At 39.4% G+C, this 19696-nt stretch overlaps 1 protein-coding gene and 1 long non-coding RNA gene across 4 annotated transcripts in view; one reads left to right on the plus strand and one right to left on the minus strand.

Moving 5' to 3' along the window:
* The window catches only part of MGAT4A (alpha-1,3-mannosyl-glycoprotein 4-beta-N-acetylglucosaminyltransferase A), a 127978-nt gene that overhangs the window by 72470 nt on the left and 35812 nt on the right, over positions 1–19696 (minus strand). For 2 of the 3 annotated variants that reach the window (XM_070798279.1, XM_070798280.1), the window contains exons 3-4: positions 9064–9207; positions 857–1024 (exon numbers count right to left, since the gene is read on the minus strand). In XM_070798279.1, coding sequence (XP_070654380.1) covers positions 857–1024; positions 9064–9207 — 312 coding nt within the window. The remainder of the gene's footprint in view (positions 1–856; positions 1025–9063; positions 9208–19696) is intronic. The other variant, XM_070798281.1, reaches the window with a different exon arrangement.
* Positions 1–19696, plus strand: part of LOC139185710 (uncharacterized) — a 48008-nt gene that overhangs the window by 10161 nt on the left and 18151 nt on the right. Inside the window, exon 2 of the long non-coding RNA XR_011569192.1 lies at positions 7274–7334. This is a non-coding gene — a long non-coding RNA (uncharacterized lncRNA). The remainder of the gene's footprint in view (positions 1–7273; positions 7335–19696) is intronic.

Here is a 19696-nt window from a genome sequence, read left to right on the forward strand (position 1 = left end):
AATAAAACCTTGATAGGATAAGGAATATTGTTTCAAAATTCCACTGAACTAGAACTTAACTTTTGACATAAGAAAGTAAGCAGGAAGGACTGGTAGCCTCGACAACAATTTCATATAGAACAATATGAAAACTCCATTAAAATATTCCAAAAATTCAGAACCAAAATTTCACAGAAGAAATGCAAAAGGACTATCATACATGAAATTCAAGTTTAATCTTATGTTAAAGCAACAATTACAAATTACAAGACAACAATATTCACCTTCAAATTAAATTAGCAGATTATATAATATATATTAAAATTGTGGTGATAATATAATAAATGTTTCAGCTATTCAGAACAGCATAAAAAACCTGAAAACATTTTACCCTATTGTTCAGTAATTTCCCTTTTAGGAATTTAACTTTTATGAATTCAAAGTACCCATTGTAAAACTATGTCTTTTTTATTTCTTGTAAGTCATATTTAAGAGCGCTACTTGTTTCAAATAGCTCAAAGATTCCCCAGAGTTCATCTGAAGTCCATACAGGTCACAACAGAAAGGATCATAAACACCAAGTTAAATTTTAGCCTCATATTGTATGTTTTTAAAAAGAGGCTGTTTCTTCACTATTGTCAATGAAACGTATATAACTGAAATGTAACTTAATATTACTCTCTTTAAATCAAATTTAGCAATTAATGAAATTGCTTTATAATTAACAACAACAGAAAGAGTTTTACGTGGTGATTTTTCTCTCTGTAGAGGTTAACAAATGCTGGCTGGTAAGCAACCGTCGACAGCTTTCAAAGAGAGTAGTTCACGTGACTCTGAAAATATAATCTTTCCATAAAACAAAAAACAGTGCCTGTACCTGAAAATTTATTCACTGGATCCTTACTCCTGTTTGTTTCTGCTTCTACACGCTTGAATTGCTGTACAATGGCACTGAGCTCAGAAGAGCGCTGAGAGATTCGATGTTCAGCTATTCGGAGACGTTCTTTCAGAGCAAGAAATTCTCGTTGATAAGCAATCACTTTTTCTAAAAACAAAACTAGACGTTATTAGTGCATTTCTTAAAAAAACACATAAAAACACCATTATAATCAAATCTGAACTGAAACAGCAGAAATTTTAAAGCTGCACTTTTCAGAAACAGATACTCATTTTTGAATTCACTGAGACAGAACTGAAAATAAAAAAGAGTCTGAACTAACAAAGTAGCAACAAAGCCACCAGTAACAGAGTGCTATCAATATCTGTAAGGATGTGAGCACTTTCTAACTAGCACTTTGGAAAGCTAAAGATAGGGAGAAAAAGACAACGTTTTTGGAACTAACACTTCAAGCATGATACCAACATCATTTCTTAAAAGGTAGAGACAACCATAAAGACCCAATTTATGAAGGTAGAGACGGATCATTGAAACTGATGATAATATATCTAATAATATAATAAATATAACATTTATAGCATAACCATCCATTTCCATAGGCTATTTCTTCTGTACTTTCTATTCTGCAAAAATTTCCCCAGGCCAGACTGGGGTCAAATTCCTAATGCCTAACAAATCACTCAGGTGGATGTAAGAGGACAACAGTCAATTATTTCAGGGACTTCCCTGTGATCCAGTGGCTAAGACTCCGCTCTCCTAATGCAGGGGGCCTGGGTTTGATCCCTGGTCAGGGAACTAGATCCCACATGCTGCAACTAAGAGGCGTAGCCAAAAACATAAACACAATTTTTTAAAAAGTCAGTTACTTGAATTTGAGACAGTCGCATGCCAAGAAAGCCTACTCTGGGAAATACAAGGGGGTAAATGTAGACAGTGAAATAACGGAACAAGACAGCTCAATATGAAGTACACTGTGTATAAGAGGCCCCAGGACAGAACGGACACCAAAATCTGAGAGATCGCAGAAAAGAAACCATGCATTTATCTTGATCAGCAGCACTGAAAGGAAGCTGAGGCTGGTGAAGCAATTTCCACAACCTCATTAGACAAGAGAAATCAGAACGGTTTTGGCATCTCTATCAAGCTAGATAATCTAAGGCTACTACTAATTTGACATCTAAATGAAACAAATCTTGGAAAGACTACTTTTAATTCATATTGTAATCTCAGTTTTACTTAAGGATGGACTCAGTAAGAAACAGAAGGAACAGAAATCTGCCTGTTTCATAAAGCTAGTCTTAAAAACAGTCAATTGCCTTATTCCTTGTCCCTCACATAAAGGACCACACAGTAGATATCACATAAGAATTTTGTGGCAAATAAGGTCTTCCTGCTTAACTGTCATGTTTCCTTGTATTGAACAATGTAAACAGCTTTAGTTTCTTAATTTGCTGGCTGTAGGAGGGAAGGAAGGAGGCAGGAGTTGTGACTAGGAAAGGGTATACAGGGAGTCTCAAGGTGCCAACAAGGTTCAAGTCATTGGCCTGGCTTATATAAAATTCATTACTATACACTCATGGTCTAGGTACTTTTCCATACATGTACATTTACAACAAAAGAAATGTTATACAAGTACTATTCACAAACACAAAACTATTAACAATTATACTGTAAGAGGCACTCAAGAGTTATGTGATAAAAAACTAAATGCCTAAAAAATTAAATTTAAAAAAATCTATAAGCCTTTTCCTAGAGCCTGTAATGGAAGAAAAAAATTAACTCAGTTATTAATTCTAAGTGGGAAACCCAATCTTGCAAAAAATAAAAAAGATAGACCCTACGCTAAGCTAAATAATAAATGCAACGCCTTTCAAAATAGCAAAAAAAATTTGGAACTTCATTTTTGACATGTCATTCTAAAATTCATGTAGAAGAATGTTTTTAAAGGGTCAAAAAAATCTAGAAGCAGCAACGGGGAACTTACTCTGAGATGAGAATGCACTCTATGGCTCTAGAAATGAAAACCGTGCTGACTGCCAGGTGCAGACAGTGGGGAAAAGGCTGACCACACCAAGCAGACTGTGTCCAAAATTAGCATGCGTGAACTGTCCTTGAGTTCTTCCCCTCGTTACCTCTTACCACCTACAAGGTGCCAGACAGTGGCTTCTAGACACCTGCCACTAACAAAGGATTAGAACCCTTGAAGAAATAACTTTAAGATAAACTTGGAGCACACTTGGGTCAAGTAAGAAAATGTTATTTAAAAAAGAAAAGCAGGCCAAGGGAATTCATGGTGGTCCAGTGGTTAAGACTCTGCACTTTCAATGCAGGGGGTTGGATCCTCGGTTGGGGACCTAAGATCCCACATGCTCTGCAGTATGGCCAAAGAAAGAAAGAAAGAATATACTTCAACTTAAAGAACAAGACAGGATATGTCAAAAGGACACAGGAAGCTCCCCGAGGGGCTCTCACTGGCCAAATTCAGGGCAATTTAAGTATCAAAACAAATATTGATGGTAATGACTTCTAACTTACTAAATAAAGTAAGAATCTTGAGTCCATTTTAATCAATAACAATTAACAGATGATGGAAAAGTGTTTCTTACAGTGGAATGCCAGCTTATAAATTATGAAAAAAGGATGAATGTTAGAAAATCACCCCTTTGCAACTGTCCAAGCAATAACAGATTCGAGTGAGAATCAAACATGGATGCAAGACAGAGAAAGGCAAACAATGTGTGATACAACTAAATACAAATGACAGTCCTGGATGGGATCCGGAACAGGAAAAAAAATGCTATAAAGAACACTATTGGGACAAACCAGTAGAAGACGGATGACAGGGCCTTCCCCAGCAGCCCAGTGGTTAAGACTCCACCTTCCAATGCAGGGGACGCAGGTTCCATCCCTGGTCAGGGAACTAAGATACCACATGCGTCGTGGTGTGGCGAAAAGATTTTTTTTTTAAAAAAAGAAGACTACAGAGTATGCAACATGGTGCATAAATTTTTAAGACTTGACACCTGACTGTCATAAGAGAATTCCCTGTTCTTAGGAAATAAAATTATTCAGGAGTAAAAAGGCATGATTTCTGTAATGAACTTTCACCTGGTTCTGAAAAGAAACAAGTTTCTACAGATAGATAAAACAATAAGAGGCAACAGGTTCACAATACGCAAAATGCATAGAGAAGTTATAACTTCATCTTAGTTGAAACTTTTTTAAAAATAAGAAGTTTTTTAAAAGTAAGCAGGAGGATGGGATGGCATACAGGTTCGGTCTTTCAGCAGCTCTTTTGTGGTAGGAGGGATGTGGACCTGAGGCCGCTCTCTGCCCTCATGCACGTCTTGGTACTTTTGCAAACTACCTTCCCAGAGGCCAGCCTCACCAAGCAGGGAGACCAGCCAGTGCCAGCAGAGGAAAAACCCCCACTCCAAATTCCAATCTGCACCCCATACTTTGGCTTTCAAAAGCCATGCTTTTGAAAAGATGTCTTGGGTTGAGAGTCACACATATTTTCTTTCAGATTCAGACACTACGGCTACTCTTACTCCACAGCATATAGCTATCAAAGTGCTCAAAATGGGTCATCTCCTGTCTGTTCTTTGCTTCTAACTCCACCCTTTCATATTAAAAGTGTTCTCTCTTGGGAGTTTGGGATTAACCGATACAAACTATTATAGAGAATGGATAAACAATAAGGTCCTACTGTAGGGCAGAGGGACCTCTATTCAATACCCTGTGATAAACCATAATGAAAAAGAATACTAAACAGGAATGTGTGTATGTATGTGTATAACTAAACCAGTTTGCTGTACACCTGAAACTAACACAACACTGTAAATCAAGTACACTTTAATACAATAAATTTTAAAAAGTGTTCTCTCCATGACATCAGAGCAAGTCTACACTACCTAACTTAAGACTTTGTGCAGTAAAGCTCTCAGCTAGTCGTGCTTGGAATTCTAAGGGACACCACTGACTCTTCTAATCAGGGAACAGTCACACATGGTTTTCCTACAACCATCCCTCCCAGCGTATCCTCCACTGTCCACCCGAACACAGCATTACTAGTGACTTCCAGAATTTTCTCCACGCATATTTTCCATAGTACCACCCTACTCTCTTGGGGAGAGTGGCTTACCAGCGCTCAGAAAAAGTTCAAACTCTATCATAATAGAGAAAAAACTTCATCAAATTAGTGATATGTGTTTGATGATGTCCTGTTTTCAATGTTACTGACAAAATTTTTATTTTTGTATTTCTTTGAATCATATCAATCAGTTTCTATGGGAGAAGCCGGCAGGAAGCCATGAGGGAACTTTTACACAACCTTACTGAAAGTCCCTGGTTTCGGTCACTGGTTTGTTTTTATTGAAGACTGAATCTAGCTTCTTTTTTCTTAATTGTAGAAAAGCACATACCCACATTAGACATTAAAAGTATAAATCACATTCCGTGAACCTAAGAATCTGAAACATACAAAATTTCTAAAGAAACCACTTTCATTTCTTCAAATCAGTAATCAAGTCAGTTGTCCAATGAAAACAGTACCTTTAGGTTTTCAAAGAATTACTAGCTGAACCGTATAAAATTGCCGGTGTTTGAACATTTTTGACCAAAAAAAATGGTAATTTCATACGGTTCAACAATAATAGCTTCAGACTCAACAATTCAATTTAAAAATCTATAAATAAATAGTAAATCTATAAATCTACAGATGAAAACATAAAGAAGCACTAATAACTAATATCCAACATGTAGTACATAAAAGTCAAACATAAAACATTTTTTTCATTGTTATCAGCAAGATGTTGGGTGGTACTACTTAATTTAACATTTAAAAACTGGCTTTTTATGTTGAAATTAAATTATTTTAGTATTTATTAAATAATAAAATTCTGGCACTGGAAAGAAGGTTGACAAACCATCTGATCCATCCCTCTGTTCTTTGGTAACCACACTGAACTATTTCATACAGAAAAAATTTTTCTTAAATATATGAAAAACTCCCTGTAACAGATTCTAAAATTTAACAAGCTGCACACTTCAGGAAGTCACTGCTTTTGACAACATCTTATTCCACATTCACCATTCTTATACAACCATTTTTAAACAGAAAGGAGAAGGCCTACATGAAATTATGGACACTTTCCCATGAACAGATCTCTTAAAGAAAAAAATGAAAGAACTGGATTCAGAAGATAGTTTAGGAGACTAAAAGCCTAGAAAAGTCAAAGACAGGAGACTGAATGAAACAGGTTATAAGAACAGAAACTGAAGACATTTCTAAGGAGAATGGATAGCTAAAAATTACAAACAAGATGTGGTATCTCACTGTTTCTCTAATCTTTTTGTGCATCAGAACCACCAGAAAGAGCCTGTCAAACATAAAATTCGGGCCCCATCCTCCAAAGATTCTGATTCAGTAGGTCTGACATGTGTATGCTCAGTTGTATCCGACTCTTTGTGATGCTATGAACTGTAGCCCACCAGGCTCCTTGGTCCATGAGATTTTCCAGGCAAGAATACTGGAGTGGGTTGCTATTTCCTTCTCCAGTCTGACACAGGGCCTGAGAATCTCTAACAAGCTCCAAGTTGATGCTGAGCCACTGGGTGAGTAGCACTGACAGACCCAATACTGTCCTCAACGTAGGTCTAGACTCCAGCAGCCTGCAAATTAATACTGTTCTGCCCCCTACCCCCTTCTCTCCTCATGTAAGAAGCAAAAAGAAAACTCGGGGCACTCACTGTTATGTAATTCCTGGGGTCCCAAGATCTCTTCTCTCATCTCTCAAGAGATGAGATGTTAAGAGCTCCAAGGAGAAGAGGGGTTCATCAAAAATTTTAGGTCCATAATCCTCAATTCAGGGACTTCGCTGGTGGTCCAGTGGTTAAGAATTCACCTTGCAATGCAGGGGACGCAGGTTTGATCCCTGGTCAGGGAACTAAGATGCCCCATGCCAGGGAGCAACTAACCCCGTGCACTGCAACTAAAGACCCTGAGCACCACAGCTTAAAGAGCCCACGGGCCGCAACGAAGATCCCATGTGCTGCGACCAAGACTGACACAGCTAAATAAATACACCGCTCTAAAAAAAATTCTGAAGTTACACCTGGGGACAGAAAGGATTTTGAAATGTTCAGCCAACACCTATTTCCAAGGTCTCTTTTAAGAGTTACAGGAATGAACAAGATCACTGCCTACTTTTGGAGTCTTTCAGTCAGAATCCATCACATAAACATGAACTGTGAAGAGAACTTGTACCCTTCTAAACTCAAAAGGGAAAATGGGGCTCACAGATATACAGAACCAAATATTTTATTTACATTAAAACAAAGACTATAATTCAATTTGTTCCCTTACATGATGTTTTCACTATGCTTATACAACAGGACCCTAGTGAATAACAGATATGCTACGGTTGAAGAGTCTTCTGGAACATGATCACTATTTGTAAGTTGTCCCCTAAAGTAATATAATTATTAATGATGTCATTCAAAACAAAACAAACTTCCAAGTAGAGGTTTAACAGGTAAAAATCTATCCACTGACCTTGTAAAGCACAAAACCTTAAGATATAAAATGATGTTGCATATACCTATCACCCACACTTTCTTAGAAATATTATCTTCGTCTAAATAGTTGCAATCACTTCCCTTGATTTCCCTTGAAGACAGGGTAGTCTCTCTTTAGGAATTTTACTATCAAGTCCCAAAGTCCATTATCATTGTGAAATGAGAAGAAAAACAATAATTTGCATAACCTGGGATAAAGGTACTTAGCCATAACAACAGTTCTTTACTTCTAAAAAATATAAATGATTTTATGCAACCTGATTTTGTCAAATTCAATAAGCCGTAAGGAACTCAGGGTAAAAATCACCAGATGGTTATTAACTATTTTCCTTCAGAACTTAAACTTATTGGCAGACATTTTCCATAAAGGTGTCGCTTTGCTCCCAAAAGGAAAAAAAAAAACATTTGTATTCTAAAATATAGGGGCTTCCCTGATAGCTCAGTTGGTAAAAAAATCCACCTGCAATGTAGGACACCCCAATTTGATTCCTGGGTTCGGAAGATCCTCTGGAGAAGGGACAGGCTACCCACAACAGTATTGTGGCCTGGAGAATTCGCAGAGTCAGTGAATTATATAATGGTGACTGAGTGAAATATATAATGGTATATATTTTTCTACGAAGAATCTTTCAAGACAGAGCATTTTATTCATTAGAATCATCTTTACTTAAAAATAATAATACTGGTAATTAATCAATTCTATCAATTCTACCCAGTGGACTGGCTCTACTAATGAAAGTGCTAGCTGGACATGACTACCCCTTTTATGACCAATTTCATGATTCTTTCTTCCCTCGCCTCACTTTCCTCTTTTCCTCATTTCCCACCTTTTCCCCCTCCTATTCTTCTGTAAAACTCTTTCCAAATTCTTCTTTGTGTCTTTTTGGACCTTTCATTTTCAGCCACACACTTCACACCTCTCACTTCTTCTTTCACATATTTCCCCCCCTGCCATCCACTCCACGATATCTTTCTCTGCTGTCTGTTTCAAATTACCAAGCACTTTATTCTCCAATTGACGTAAATAGGCCACTTGCCTGGAGACCCTAACTTTGTAGTCTTTTGTAATCTTTAATGAATACAAATGAAAATTTAGGATTTTTCCTTCTTGTACTCATCATGGCAAAGAGAAGAAAACTGCCAGAGGAAAATGTTTCATAATGATTAAGATAAATCAGAACATGAATGTGGAACTGTAAACTCTTAACAATGTTGATCAATTCAATCATAAAAGTGAAATCTCATACTACAAGTCTTTAGATGACAATATCCTAAATGACTTTTCTCAGGTTCAAGATCAGGCTTTCCAATTACAGACCAAAACAGAGCAGACACATTTCTCCCTATCCTTCACACTGCTGCTGCTGCTGCTGCTGCTAAGTCGCTTCAGTCGTGTCCGACTCTGTGCGACCCCATAGACAGCAGCCCACCAGACTCCCCTGTCCCTGAGATTCTCCAGGCAAGAACTCTGGAGTGGGTTGCCATTTCCTGCTCCTTCACACTAAGTACAATGAAAACCCTGCACATTATATATTAAGCATACAGAAAACTCTACACAGCAGGAAGAAGACAGCAGACAGAAGAGATCCTGGGACCCAAGGAATTACCTAACAGTGAGTGCCATGAGTTTTCTTTCTGCTTCTTACATTCCAGACTGGTATCAGAGAAGCCAGCATCCTGGAAACACCAACAAGAGGGCACAAAAATGCCCCAAGAAAGTCTCACTCTGTCTACCAAAGTCCAAGGGTGGCCTCGTAAGATAGAAAAAATGTTCTACAATAACTGTTCTATTTCAAAGACTATTAAAAAAAAAAAAAAAGTCCCATCTCTGCTCTATAGGCAAAAGCCATGAAGGGAGCCTAGACGTCTACCCCCGCCTAACTGTAACAAGGACACACACACACACACACACACACTCAGGACTGAGTGAGAGGCCAGGACTTTCATTTAACTTGCAGCAGTAATGAATACCCATTTGAGGTGTTAGTGGGACCTCTCCCACTGCCAGCTAGAGTGGAATCAGAAGAGGCCAAGCAAGAAGACTGGACTTCTATCCTCACCTGGTGGTAACGAGGTAACATTCCCTTTTTCCCTCCCAGAATGGTGTCAGAAGGGGGTCAGTGAAGATGGACAAATTAAATAAGACCCAGATTCTCATAATACCCCAAATGCCCTGGATACAACTGAAGTCACTTATCATGTTAATAAACAGACAAAGCTCAACTTGAATGAAAAAGGACAATCAATATATGCCAACACTGAGGATGACACAGATGTTGGAATTATCTGATAAGGATCTTTAAGCAGCCATCATAAAAATGCTTCAACAGGCAAACTAAATAAATGGAAAAAATAGAAACCTTAAGCAGAGAAACAGAAGACATAAATTATAAAAACAAGTGAAAATTTTAGAACAGAAAATACAATTGTTGAAACAAAAATCTTAATGGATGAGCTCAATAGAAGAATGGAGAGGGCCCCCAAAAATATTGGTGAATCTTGAGAAAAATTATCAGTATAACCCAATCTGAACAACAAAGAGAAAACAGACTGGAAAAAAAAAAAATTAACAGAGGCTCAGAAACCTTTGGCACTAAAACAAAAGATCTAAAATCTAACATTCGTATTATCAGAGTCCCAGAAGGAAAAGAGAGAGGGCAGAGTGGGAAAAATATTAGAAGAAATGATGGTTAGAATTTCCCAAATTTGGCAAGAGACAAACCTTCATAAAGATTCAAAAAGCTGAGAAGATCCAAAACAGGATAAAGCCAAAGAAACCCATGTCAAAAAAATGCCACAAATAAACATCAAAAAACTAGGAACAAAAACATCTTGAAAGCAGTCAGAGAGAAACGACACATTATCTACTAGAAAAAAAAAATTTTTGAATGACTGCAGATTTCTCATCAAAAACCATGACAGCCAGAAGGAAGTGGCACTACATTTTCAAGCACAGATCTTCCTCGAATTGTAATGGAATTACATCCCAATAAAGCCAGTGTAAGCTGAAAACATTATTAGTAGAAAATGCATTTAATACACCTAACCTACTGAACATCATAGCTTAGTCTAGCCTACCTTAAATGTGCTCAAAACACATTAGCCTACAACTGGACAAAATCATCTAACACAAGCCTATTTTTCAACAGTGTTGAATATTTCAGGTAATTTATTGAATGTTGTACTAAAAGTGAAAAACAGGATGTTTGTATGGATACAGCATGGTTGTAGGTATATCGGTTATTTACCCTCATGATCCAGTGGCTGATTGGGAGCTGTGGCTCACGATTCTGGCACTGCCCAGTATCATGTGAAAGTATTATACTGCATATTCCTAGCCCAGGAAAGATGAAAATTCAAAGTATGACTTCTACTGAATGCGTATAGCATTTGCACCATCATAACATCAAAAAGAAGACTTCTGAAAGTCCCTTGGACAGGAGATCAAACCAGTCAACCTTAAGGGAAATCAACCCTGAATACTTGTTGGAAGGACTGATGCTGAAGCTGAAGTTTCAGTATTTTGGTCATCTGATGCAAACAGCCAACTCATTGTAAAAGTCCCTGATGCTGAGAAAGACTGAGGACAGAAGGAGAAGGCGGCATTAGAGAATGAAATGGCTGGATGGCATCACTGATACAACAGACGTGAATTTGGGCAAAGTTCAGAGACAGTGAGGGACAGGGAGACCTGGCCAGCTACAGTCCATGGGGTCGCAAAGAGTCAGACACGACTGGGCAACTGAACAAGAACAACATCAAAAAATCATTAAGTAGAACCATCATAAGTTGGGGACCATCTTTACTGGGGAAAAAAAAAAAAAGAATATCAACTCCAATTTCCATATCTGGAAAAACTATCCTTAAGGAATGAAGGAGAAATCAAGATACTCTCAAAGAAAAACTAGTGGAATTTGTCATCAGCAAACCTACCCTGACATGATTGCTAGAGAAAGTTCTTGAAAGAGAAAGTAAATGACAGAAGAAATCTTGGAATATCAAGAAGAAAGAAGGACCAAAAAAGAGCAAAAATACAGGGAAACACAATGGATGTTTCTTCTGTTTTTGAGTTTTTCTTAATTATGTTTGATGACTGAAAGCAAAAACATCTGATTTGGTTCTCAGTGTGGAAGAAATTGTTAAACCAATTATAAACTGGGGAGGGAAAAGGAGTTTTAAAGGAGATAAGGTTTCTACATTTCACATAAACTGATAGAATGCCAGTGGCTGTAGACTGTGATGTCATGTCTGTGCATTGTATACCTAAAGCAACCAGTAAAACATCTGTACAAAAGGGACACGTTCATTAATAAAAAAATATTAATGGGATTTAAAAAGAAATGTTCAAGTAGCCCATAAGAAGTCAGGAAAAAGACAAGAAAAACAGAGAGGAAAAACAGTGAACAAAATAAAATGACAGACTTTAAGCCTGACATTCCTAATCACACAGAATGTAAATATTCTACATATACCAATTAGAAGAGGGGTTGGAATAGTGAATTAAAATACACGATCCCACTACATGCTGTCTACAAAGCTGACCTCCACAGCATGGACTCTTACTCAACAATAAAAAGGAATGAACTACTGAAGTAGCCAACAGCTTGGATGGACCTCAATTTTGCCGAGTGAAAAATGTCACTTTCAACAGGTTATGTACGGTATGACTCCATTTATATAACATTTCCAAAATGACAAAATAACAGTGATAGATAACAGATTACTTGTTGCCAAGAATCAGTGATGGTGGGAGATGGAGGAGCAGGTGTGATGATAAAGGCGGCACAAAGGGAGATCTTTGTGATGATAAAACTGTTGTTCACCGTGTTAGCAGCAGTGGTTATAGGAATCTGCACATGTGATAATGTGACATAGAATTATACACACCTATAATACCAATGTCAACTTCCTGATTTTGAATCTGTACATTATTCCATAGAACTGTCACAAGAAGTAAGCATTTGAGGAAAATGGATCAAAGTTACCTTGCATCTCTCTGAACTGTCTTCACAGCTGCCTGTATTTCTATAATTCTTTTAAATAGTTTTTTAAAAGCAAAACAAAAAAGAATCAACGAATGAATAATCATTTCTGAAAACTAAAAGGAAGCACAGAATTTTCATCAAGTTAGTCATTCATCTGGGAGGACTTCATCATAATGAACCATAAGAACCCAGAACATCCTGTTTTGCTAAAAGGATGGGTAACAGCATTCTTTTGTCTATGATGTGATTGTACAATGGGATTTACTGAGCAGGTTCACAAGCAGATAAATGATAAAGGCTTGTGGGCATACTAGAGTGATCAGAAAGGATTTTGGAATGAAAAAACTTCATTGGACTAAGCATTCTAAATTTAATAATGAAAACGTTTACAATCAAGGTGCAAAGAAGATGGATATACTCTCTTCAACGAAATACTGAGCTGCAAATGCTTTCAAAAATTTTGTGTTTTGATAATAGAGGTCCAGAAGAACCAGAAGCAACGAATGATGAACTAGAACCCATTAGACGTGCATCTGAAATCTGGAATTAGAATTTACTAGCAAGACGTGTACCAGGGTCACATCCTGTAGTCAAAGGATATCGTCCATTTTAGTTTATACACCTAGCAAAGTGGAAACAGGAGAATAAAAATGTGGCTTTGCCATGCTTAATTTCTTGTTAAAATTTACAAGAGAGTTGTTTTTCACTGTCCTTCTATTCTTATGTATTATTTATAAAATCACTTCCAGTAAAAGTAAAGATGTCCACAGGACCCAGACGACTGGGTAAACACTGATGTCTATTTTTCCTGGTAGAATGAGGACTTTTAAACCGGGTTTAAGGAAATGAGCACTTCCCTCCATTCACAGTTCAACTCTTCCCACGTTATCTAGAGCAAACCTCAGTGGATGGGGGTCTAGTCCTCAGAATCGCACTGGACAACACAGAAAGGACCAGTGAGTTCATCAAGTTTCCCACGGTCCCACCCACTCTAATAGTTCCTACAAGGTCAGCCACATGGTGAAGCCAACGTGACAACTCCTACATCTGGGGAGGTAAAGAGGACGGAGGGGACAGTCATCCTCTTTGAAACAACAGAGGCTGCAGTTGCTAAGAAAAATACCCACATCCTGAAGTTCTCACTTATAGGCTGAAAATACCTCTCGAAAATTCCTTGGGCCCCACTCATCCACCCTTCTGAATGCTGAAGCTTTTCATAGGCTCTGAAATTTCATCACCTTTGCTTACCTTAGTATAAGGTAAGTACCTATCCTCATCTTCATCCAGATGCCATTGTAAGCCCTCATGTTATCCCCCACCTGGATCAGAACACAACTGTTCCCCATGCCTTCTTGCATCCCTGGACTATCACATAGCATATTTCCTAAACTGAAAACCCTTAAATCTCTCTCTGCTTAACTCTCCAACAGTCTCTCTTCAGTTCAGTCGCTCAGTCGTGTCCGACTCTCTGCGACCCCATGAATCGCAGCAAACCAGGCCTCCCTGTCCATCACCAACTCCCGGAGTTCACTGAGACTCAACGTCCATGGAGTCAGTGATGCCATCCAGCCATCTCATCCTCTGTCGTCCCCTTCTCCTCCTGCCCCCAATCCCTCCCAGCATCAGAGCCTTTTCCAATGAGTCAACTCTTCACATGAGATGGCCAAAGTACTGGAGTTTCAGCTTTAGCATCATTCCTTCCAAAGAAATCCCAGGGCTGATCTCCTTCAGAACGGACTGGTTGGATTTCCTTGCAGTCCAAGGGACTCTCAAGAGTCTTCTCCAACACCACAGTTCAAAAGCATCAATTCTTCAGTGCTCAGCCTTCTTCAAAGTCCAACTCTCACATCCATACATGACCACAGGAAAAACCATAGCCTTGACTAGATGGACCTTTCTTGGCAAAGTAATGTCTCTGCTTTTGAATATGCTGTCTAGGTTGGTCATAACTTTTCTTCCAAGGAGTAAGCGTCTTTTAATTTCATGGCTGCAGTCACCATCTGTAGTGATTTTGGAGCCCAGAAAAATAAAGTCTGACACTGTTTCCCCATCTATTTCCCATGAATTGATGGGACTGGATGCCATGATCTTCGTTTTCTGAATGTTGAGCTTTAAGCCAACTTTTTCACTCTCCACTTTCACTTTCATCAAGAGGCTTTTGAGTTCCTTTTCATTTTCTGCCATAAGGGTGGTGTCATCTGCGTATCTGAGGTTATTGATATTTCTCCCAGCAATCTTGATTCCGGCTTGTGTTTCTTCCAGTCCAGCGTTTCTCATGATGTACTCTACATGTAAGTTAAATAAGCAGGGTGATAATATACAGCCTTGACGTATTCCTTTTCCTATTTGGAACCAGTCTGTTGTTCCATGTCCAGTTCTAACTTGCTTCCTGGCCTGCATACAGATTTCTCAAGAGGCAGGTCAGGTGGTCTGGTATTCCCATCTCTTGAAGAATTTTCCACAGTTTCTTGTGATCCACACAGTCAAAGGCTTTGGCATAGTCAATAAAGCAGAAATAGATGTTTTTCTGGAACTCTCTTGCTTTTTCCATGATCCAGCGGATGTTGGCAATTTGATCTCTGGTTCCTCTGCCTTTTCTAAAACCAGCTTGAACATCAGGAAGTTCACAGTTCACGTATTGCTGAAGCCTGGCTTGGAGAATTTTGAGCATTACTTTACTAGCATGTGAGATGAGTGCAATTGTGTGGTAGTTTGAGTATTCTTTGGCATTGCCTTTCTTTGGGATTGGAATGAAAACTAACCTTTTCCAGTCCTGTGGCCACTGCTGAGTTTTCCAGATTTGCTGGCATATTGAGTGTAGCACTTTTACAGCATCATCTTTTAGGATTTGAAATAGCTCAACTGGAATTCCATCACCTCCACTAGCTTTGTTCGTAGTGATGCTTTCTAAGGCCCACTTGACTTCACATTCCAGGATGTCTGGCTCTAGGTCAGTGATCACACCATCGTGATTATCTGGGTCGTGAAGATCTTTTTTGTACAGTTCTTCTGTGTATTCTTGCCATCTCTTCTTAATATCTTCTGCTTCTGTTATGTCCATACCATTTCTGTCCTTTATTGAGCCCATCTTTGCATGAAATGTTCCCTTGGTATCTCTAATTTTCTTGAAGAGATCTCTAGTCTTTCCCATTCTGTTGTTTTCCTCTATTTCTTTGCATTGATCGCTGAGGAAGGCTTTCTTATCTCTCCTTGCTATTCTTTGGAACTCTGCATTCAGATGCTTATATCTTTCCTTTTCTTCTTTGCTTTTCTTTTCTCTTCTTCTCACAGCTATTTGTAAGGCCTTCTCAGACAGCCGTTTTGCTTTTTTGTATTTCTTTTCCATGGGGATGGTCTTGATCTCTGAATCTTATAGACAGAGAAGCCTGGTGGGCTACAGCCCAGGGGATTGCTGAAGAGTTGGAGAGAGCTTCAAGGAGAAGATAACGGTATTTTGAAGGATGAATGGAATTTTATCAAATGAAGAAAGAGTAGGGTGGGTCTGTTAAGCCTGAGCTAAAAGAGATAAAACTCTTAGTGTGTTTGTAGAACTCTAGGCAGTATGAGATCGTTGACACAATACATGATTTTGGGCAAGAGTAAGAGAGACTTACAGTCTGTAAGCTCAACAGTCTATTGCCGTTGTTTAGTCGCTAAGTCATGTGCAACTCTTTGTGACCCCATGAACTGCAGCCTACCAGGCTCCTCTGTCCATAGGATTCCCTAGGCAAGAATACTTAAATGGGTTGCCATTTCCTTCTCCAAGGAATCTTCCCAGCCCAGGGATTGAACCCACATCTCCTACACTGGCAGGTGGATTCTTTATCATTGAGTCACCAGGGAAGCCCCTAAAGACCTTTTGTTTATATGAATTATAACCCATTGCATGTTAACATAAAAAACTATATCAAAAATAACTACATTTTCCAAAATAAAAAATTTGGTAGAGTGAAATCTGCTCAAATCTCTAATATTTGGCTTAAAGTACAGCTGAATTCTTGTATCTGTTTTTCTGCTATTTCTTATGAGAGTGAAAAAGGGATATAACCAAATAACATATCAGTGTTATTAGAAAAACAGTCTTAACTTCATAAATTTCCTGAAAGGGTCTCAGGAACCCTCATGGGTCCTTGAACCAAACTTTGAGAACCACTAATCCAGAAACATGAAAGCTTATGTACCCCAAAAGTTAACATTGCTCTAACTGCTGGATTCCATTGATTAGCACTTTATTTAAGATTTTCATGCAGTTACATTCTATGAAGTAAGACTGATCTATTAATCTCCTTTTTTTAAAGCTATTCTTTTCCACTAGTGGCTAAAGAGCCCAGGGCGCCTTTATCTGTGTACTTCATTAAACAATCAAGTCTGGAGCTGGGCAATTACTCACATCCTTCAAGTCTGACTGGCAGTATTTCTAAAGCAGCACACACACGCAAAAAAGTCAGTTAGCTAATGTCCTGTAATAACCCAATGTTCTCAATTTAGTCTCCACTAATATGTCAGCCGTGAATAATATCCTTTTAGAGTTAAGAACACCTCAAGCACAGATTCCAGACAACCTCTGAGCAGAATACATTTCCTGCTTTCCAACCTGGAAAAATTAGATTAGGAAACTGTTTTAGGAAATGGATGCTGGCCAGCTGAGCTGAACATAAAATAAATACCCCAGGCAAGTCCAAGGGCCAAATGTGCCAACTTTAATATATAAACAAGAGAGGCTACTGGCCAACTAGGCAGAAAATGGGTCTACACTGTAGCCCTCTTCAGTTCCTATGTTAAAATTGGGTCCTTATTTATAAAATCTCGGATGTTAAAGACTTTAAAAAAAAGAAGTTCAATATGGCAAAAAACTTTGCTATGCTGTGATTTTATGTGTATGTATTTAGAGCTTGAGGGCTTCCCTGCTGGCTCAGAAAGTAAAGAATTCACCTGCAATGCAGGAGACCCAGGTTCCATCCCTGGGTTGGGGAGATCCCCTGGAGAAGGAAATGGCAACCTGCTCCAGTATTCTTGCCTGGAGAATCCCATAGACGGACAAACGGGCCCCGTGGGCTACAAACCAAGGGTTTGCAAAGGAGTTGGACACAACTAAGCAACTAAACAGCAGCAACAATTTAGAACTTGGAGAATCACAGGTATGGTGGTTCTCTATGCTGGCTGAGTATCAGAATCACCTGAGGGAACATTAAACAAATGCTCGGGGTGAAACTTCTCTGGTGGCCAAGTGGCTAAGACTCTGCTTCTATTGCAGGGGGCCCAGGTTTAACCCCTGGTTAGGGAACTAAGCTCCTACACACTACTTGGTGTAGCCAAAAAGTAAAAAAAAAAAAATTAAAAATTAAAGTAAAAAAATTTTTTTTCTTAAATGCTCAGGGGATTTTTAACTTATGGCATAAAAGACTGAGGGAGCCCACAGATTCAATGCTTTCTCCAAAAAGCAACTATAAAGCTACAAGGGGTGGGGGGGGAATCCCACCATTTCAGCACTATGGGAAATGAACCAAAGACAGAGTAGACTGAGAAGAGTTTATTCATGAAGACGACGGCACTTCGGGGGAAGAACAGGCTAAGTCTTTGACTGTCTTGGCAGCAGCTATTCTCTTGCCTCCCCAGCTATACAACTTCAGAGGTTCAACAGGGCAGACATAGGTCTGGACACGTGCCAGTTCCCTGGGGCGCGGTGGGTGGGTGTGGGATAGCGACTCATCAGATTCAGTGTTGTTGGTCAAAGTGTCATCTAGAGGCAGGTGCTCAGGGAGGGCCAGAGGCCGTGCAAGCCTGAGATGCTGCTCTGTTTGGGGAGAGCACTGGACTTGGACACTGCAGACCAATCAGAGATGGGGCAGGAGCTCTGGGCACTGAGACAGCTATGGGGGCTTACAAGGCTCTTCCCATCTCCCAGGTTGACAGGGAACTGTCAGCATGCACAGCAGAGACCAGAGAGGGGCCTGGGCACCCACACACACCTGCACACAGAGGAACAGAAAGAGGCCGGAGGAGGAGAGGAGAGCCTCAAGTCTGACTGCCCCGCCAGCCACATGCACCGCCAGCAGGGGAGGGAGCTTTACTGCTTCGAGCGCTTGATCACAACCTCTGAGCTACCTGAGGCTGGGCACAGTACTATGCAGACATACGTGCAATCCCACGAGGAAACCAGGCTTAAAAATAAAAATACACCAAGACAAAAGTGGAGAGCATCAGTAGTCACACTGTGGAGAGACAGACTCGAGAGATTTAGTCCAGTCAAGGTACTGAACAAATGAGTGAACAAAATCACTACCGCCACTGTCAAAGGTAAAAAGAAAGAATCTAGAGCTGCATCAATATACTTATAAAAAAAGCATGCATGCACGCTCAGTTGCTTGGTCATGTCCGACTCTTCTGTGACCCCATGGACTGTAGCCCGCCAGGCTCCTCTGTCCATGAGATTTCCCAGGCAAGAATATTGGAGTGGGTTGCCATTTCCTCCTTCAGGGTATCTTCCCAACGACCCAGGAACCAAACCCACAACTCCTGTGTCTCCCACACTGGCAGGCAGATAATTTACTACTGAGCCATCTGGGAAGCCCAAGTAAAATATACAGTAGTCAACAAATACATGGAAGACAAGCAAAGAAGAAAGGAAGGGTGACCCACAGTGAAAGTGAAAAGTGTTAGTTGCTCAGCCTTATCAGACTCTTTGTAACCCTGTGGACTGTAGCCTGTCAGGCTCCTCTGTCCATGGAATTCTAGGCAAGAATACTGGCGTGAGGAGCCATTCCCTTCTCTAGGGGATCTTTCTGACTTGCGGGTCAAACCTGGGTCTCCTGCATTGCCGGCAGATTTTTTTTTTACTGTCTGAGCCACCATGGAAGCCTGGGTTAAACAGCAGTCAATGGCAATATCTGAGTGTTCCCAGATGTTGGATTTAGCAGATGAAGATTTCAAAACCGCTACCATCAAAGAACTGAACAAAACCACATCTGAAGGATTAAAGGGAAGTGTGATGAAATTGATGCTATGAATAGAGAAAACAGAGAGGAAGAAATTATAGAACAAAATGGAAATTCTGGAGTTGAACAGTAACTAAGATGAAAAATTCGTGGTAGGGCCTCAACAGCAGATGTCTGGTGGCAAAAGAATGAGTGAATTTGAAGCTAGAGCAGGAGAAATTAACCAATCTGAAGAACAGAGAGGAAAAAAAGATTAAAGAAAACTGAAGAAAGCTTTATAATATGAGATATCACCAAGTACACCCAGATGAAGAGAGAAA

Source organism: Bos indicus, chromosome 11 (assembly GCF_029378745.1).
Source record: "Bos indicus isolate NIAB-ARS_2022 breed Sahiwal x Tharparkar chromosome 11, NIAB-ARS_B.indTharparkar_mat_pri_1.0, whole genome shotgun sequence".
Classification (NCBI taxonomy): domain Eukaryota; kingdom Metazoa; phylum Chordata; class Mammalia; order Artiodactyla; family Bovidae; genus Bos; species Bos indicus.